This window comes from Myotis davidii, unplaced genomic scaffold, assembly GCF_000327345.1.
Source record: "Myotis davidii unplaced genomic scaffold, ASM32734v1 scaffold654, whole genome shotgun sequence".
NCBI lineage: Eukaryota > Metazoa > Chordata > Mammalia > Chiroptera > Vespertilionidae > Myotis > Myotis davidii.
Genome location: NW_006285795.1, coordinates 33,464 through 38,678, shown reverse-complemented (window position 1 = coordinate 38,678; position 5,215 = coordinate 33,464). Strand labels below are relative to the sequence as shown.

At 45.3% G+C, this 5,215-nt stretch overlaps 1 protein-coding gene across 2 annotated transcripts in view; it reads right to left on the bottom strand.

The window, feature by feature from the left end:
- AASS (aminoadipate-semialdehyde synthase) overlaps positions 1-5,215 on the bottom strand; it is a 45,742-nt gene that overhangs the window by 8,448 nt on the left and 32,079 nt on the right. For both annotated transcript variants that reach the window (XM_015559472.1, XM_006756823.2), the window contains exon 16: positions 3,217-3,384. In XM_015559472.1, the coding sequence (XP_015414958.1) occupies positions 3,217-3,384 (168 nt within the window). The remainder of the gene's footprint in view (positions 1-3,216; positions 3,385-5,215) is intronic.

Below are 5,215 nucleotides of genomic sequence, written 5' to 3'. Positions count from 1 at the left end.
AACAGTGATGACGATGATGATGATGATGATGATGATGATGATGATGACAGAAGATGAGGGAGGAGGAAGAGGAGGAGGAGGAGGAGGAGAAGCAAGAGGAAGAAGAGAAAAATGTAAACTTATTTTAAGAAGCAATAAAATGTTAACATATCAAAGTGTCTGTAGCCATCAGATAGTTCACCATTTAATGTGTGGCCAACTAGTAATTTTCACATTTCAGAGAGGTTGTATTATTCAAGCTGTTCAAAGGTTACTAATTAAAGAATTCACATTTATTTGATCCTATCCAATGCAAATATATTTCAAACGGGAGAAACAAAAAAGCAGTTCCCCCAGCTTGCTTCTAGAATCCCTTCATCCAATATCTCAAATACTGAGCTATTTCTTAATTTCAGAAATATATTTTTATGGCGATCTCTATAAGTAAATGTATCGTATGTATTCATTCACCAAGAAGCATTTAGCAAATTGCTCCCATGTGTCACACTTGTGCTAGGGGCTGAGGCCACAGAGATGATCAATGCAGTCCTCACCCACAAAGAAACTGAAATCCAACAGAAAGTCAAACAAACAAACAAAAATGCCTGGTGCATAGTGAGCAAAGCTACTTGACTGCTGTTGACTACACTGCAGTAGACTATTCTAAGTGCTATAACAGAGGAAAACTGAGCTGTGGGAGCGCAGAGGAGGGGACCTCATGTAGATGTGGGAAGGGGAGTCCAGGAGAAGGAGTTAAGAAAAGATCCCCGGGGAAGGTGGGATCAAGCTGAGTCTGCCAGGACAGCAGGTGACGGGCAGGTGCCTAAGACCCGCGGTGTCCCTGTCACACGGGGATGACAGTGTCTTATCTCTAACACCCAAGAGAATGGCCAGGTTACGGAAGGATCGCTGACATTGTGCAGGACGGTGGCCCTCGTGGACATGAACACTGTGACGTCTTCCATCCTCCAGGGCTCGGTTGCCTGGCTCCCAGCCATGCACTTGAGAGCTGGGTTCAGTTCTTAAAGCTCTTAAAACCCTCTGTTTCTGAGTCTAGACGTTTGGCAAGCGACTATACCTAAAGCTAACAGAAAACCCTAATTCCTGCACCTGCCCCAAGAAGTTACTACTCTCGAAATAGGAATCCAGAAAGGTGCCCGAGCTGGGGCTGGTCTGGCTTTAATTCAGGCGAGACCTTCTGTTGTGCTTCCAGGCACTAGGAGCACCGGAGGTGCCTAGATCCCCTCGGGATGTCACCACAGGCACCTCAGTTGACTCTTGGCCAGTGAGGAGGACAGCCCATTCATGACAGTACATGTACCTGCCCTCCAGGGGCTTAACATCTATTTCAGGACACAAGAAAAATATACATAAAGTAGAACTAGAAATGCTGGAAGTAAATGCTAAGTGCCAACAAATGCCACCAACTCTCTAAAGAGCAAGAGATGTAGTGGTTGTCTTCTCTTTAAGGATAAACAGAGCTCGAGGAGAAACGAGGCAAACCAGAAGGCAGTCTTCATGAGCCGGCACCGTGGAATAGCCTGTGCTCTCACAGTCACTTTCTCAGTGATTCCCTTCACACACGCATGCCACCAGCACCACCTCACACAGGGAAGGGGATCAAAAGCGTCCTGGATGACAGAGTTGTGATTTTATTTATTTATTTTTAAGAACCTAATTCAGTTCAGTTATATAAACTTTATATATATATATATTTCAGAGAGGAAGGGAGAGGGAGAGAGAGATAGAAACATCAATGATGAGAGAGAATCATTGGCCGGCTGCCTCCTGCGCGCCCCTTACTAGGGATTGAGCCCACAACCTGGGCATGTGCCCTTGACTGGAATGGAACCCGGGACCCTTCAGTCCACAAGTCTGACGCTCAATCCACTGAGCCAGAATGGCGAGGTCCAGAGCTGTGATTTTAAACACCAAGGTATGGAGAGCCTCACAGGCCTGGGGCAGTTTCTTTCTCAAGGCCTTCAGAAGGTACCCGCCCTGCCCACTCTTTGACTTCAGACTTCTGACCTCCTGAATGACGAGGAAGTAAACTCTGTTGTTTTAAGGCACCAGTTCGTAGTTACTTGTTATAATAGCCCTAGGAAACTATTTCAATAAAATCGTCTTAGTCTGGTCATACTTGTAACTACTCTCGTGTGATTAATAAATGTGTAATGAACATTTGTGTTTATGCTTCTAGACCAGTGGGTCTCAATCTTCCTAATGCCGCCACCCTTTAATACAGTTCCTCATGTTGTGGTGACCCCCAACCATAAAATTATTTTCGTTGCTACTTCATAACTGTAATTTTGCTACTGTTATGAATCATAATGTAAATATCTGATATGCAGGATGTATTTAGGCGACCCCTGTGAAAGGGTCGTTTGACCCCCAAAGGGGTCGTGACCCACAGGTTGAGAACCGCTGTTCTAGAAGCTACACCTCATTTTGTGGTAAAAAGATATTGCTTTGGCCTGGCTGGCATGGCTCAGTGGTTGACCTACGCACCAGGAGGTCAGAGTTTGATTCCGGTCAGGGCACATGCCTGGGTTGCAGGTTCAATCCCCAGTGAGGAGGGAGGGAGGGGAGGACGCGTGCAAGAGGCAGTGGATCAATGGTTCTCTCTCATCTTCGATGTTTCTCTATCTCTCTCTCTCCACCTTCCTCTCTGAAATCAATAACAATATATTATTTTATTTAAAAAGATGTTGCTTTAGGAAAAGTGATGCTGACTACACCTTCAGCTTAAGGGACATAAAACAGAGGGCAAAGCTGATTGGCACGTTTTATCCCACTGGCCTCAGGCACTAATGAAACCAAAATTACATTTTTAGATTTTGAAAGATGCACTTTTCATTCTCACTGAACCTAAGAGGGTGGGGATGCTACCACCATCCGGCCATCCTGGGAGCCTGGGACTACAGCCAAACCCTGAAGGCAGAGCTGAGAGACGAAGAGAAAGCAAGTCCCAGTGAGGTCACCTGAGTCCCCAAAACTCATTACCCCTGAAGCCAGTCCTCTGCCCGCCCCTACTCCTCCTAGGTCTAAAGCTCCCTTTTGGCTCACATCATTTTGAGCCGTCTCCTAATGTCTCTCAATCAAGAGTCCTGAGGACACAGACTCCAGCGTGGCCCACATCTTAATTATTCTGATTTCTAGTAAAGATGTAACAATGACGGGTACACATCACTCACATCAGAACAGGCGACGCGTTTCATCTGAAACACAGCCGCTTACCTTGTATCTCAGCGTCCCCCGCAACAAAGTGTGAGCAGACGAAATGCCATAAATTTCAGCGTATTTGGTGCTGTCTCTGTTAGGATAGCCTTCCAAATTTAACCCGGGGTAGTAATCCATGGGAGTCACCGCGTCCAGAAAGGCGACGCCCCCTTCGGCATTCACCACCTGAGGAAAAGGCACACTGGTTACACCGTGTTCCCCTGGCATCCATCTGTTGTTATTTGCATCATAAAGAAATCCAAGTTTTAAAAGAAAGCAATAGGGAATTTTTTTTTTTGGAAAAAAACTTTACTGAAACTACCATAATCAGCATTCCGTATTCAAGCTGTTTCACTAGTATGAGAATTCACAAGGCCGTATGCTCCCAAGCTTTACTTTAATTATTTTTTATTAAGTTTATTGGAGTAACAATTGGTTATATAATATGAATTTCAGATTTACAACATTATAGTTTGATATTTGTATCCTCTACCGCATGCTCACCAGTAAAAGTCCAGTCTTATTCCACTACCATATATTTGACCTCCTTTACCCAATTCACCCTCCCCCATTCATTCCCCTCTTCTTTCAAACTTGAAAATCTGACAGAAGCATTTTATTTTTTTACTAAGATCTTGTTTTCTCTATTTTTTCATGCCCCCGGATTAAATGGCACTGAATAATGTCCCCTTGAGGTTTTGTTTTTAAGCAAACAATAAGCTAAAAGCAACAGATACTCATTTAAATGGCTTCTGAGCTCAGAGCAACAGCAATGTTCTCACTGTTCTTTGGCTTCATCCCGCCCCCTTTCTGAATCCACACCAGGCACCAGCCTGGGACATTTCATTCACACAACTAGCGCTTTCCGAGCACCTACTCTGCAGGCCTGGATCTCACTCATTGCGGAGGGAATATGAGGGATAAGACACAATTCCTGCCTCCATTCACTCCTTGATTCATTGAACAAACACTTCCTGAGTGTCCACCAAGTGCCAGGAGCTGTGCTGGAGCAATTATAAAGAGCTCATAGCCTGCACTCGTCAACCTACAGTGTGTGTTGGGGACAGGGAGCAGGGGAAATGTCCCCTCACAAGAAAGACAACCAAATGAGCATATAATGAAACTCAAAAAAGTGCTGCCCCCACTATTACTGCTGGTGAGAAGTTAAATCCCCAATGCCCAAGCTCTAAATTTCTCAGTAGTCCTAGTACACAAAGCCCACCCCTAGCACACACTCAAATGCAGTGGAGCATTTTTCCCCCTTTAATTTTTTTTTTTAAACATATTTTATTGATTTTTTACAGAGAGGAAGGGAGAGAGATAGAGAGCTAGAAACATCGATGAGAGAGACATTGATCAGCTGCCTCCTGCACATCTCCTACTGGGGATGTGCCCACAACCCAGGTACATGCCCTTGACCGGAATCAACCCTGAGACCTTTCAGTCCGCAGGCCGACGCTCTATCCACTGAGCCAAACCGGTTTCGGCTCCCCCTTTAATTTTGATTAAAGGACTAAGTTTTTCTTTCAGCTGGTGAGGTTTACGATCATCCTTGAGATAACGGAAAACATCCTGGAGTGAGACAGCCAGGGCTGAGATTCCCAGGGAAGGGGTGTGGCTGCTGGATCTTATCCTGTTTGCACCACAGGAAACAACTGCTGACCATGTGAGTATAGCTGCAAAGAACAACCCTGCATGACGAATTCACCCAAAGAAGTCTCGGCTAAACCTAATGATTCCCAGAGCTTATCTGTAGGTAGGTTCTGGAGAGACAAAATGGAAATGTATGTCTCTCTACGGTGGAAGCCAGAAGGAAATGTATTCTGCTGACCAGGGTCAGGCCTGGTAGAATCTCTCCCCTTAAAAGGCTCACTTTGCAGAACGCCAATTACCATCTAAAACTCCAGGACTGGCCTTAGCCGGTTTGGCTCAGTGGACACAGCGTCCGCCTGTGAACTGAAGGGTCCCAGGTTTGATTCCAGTCAAAGGCACATGCTGGGTTATGGGATCGATCCCT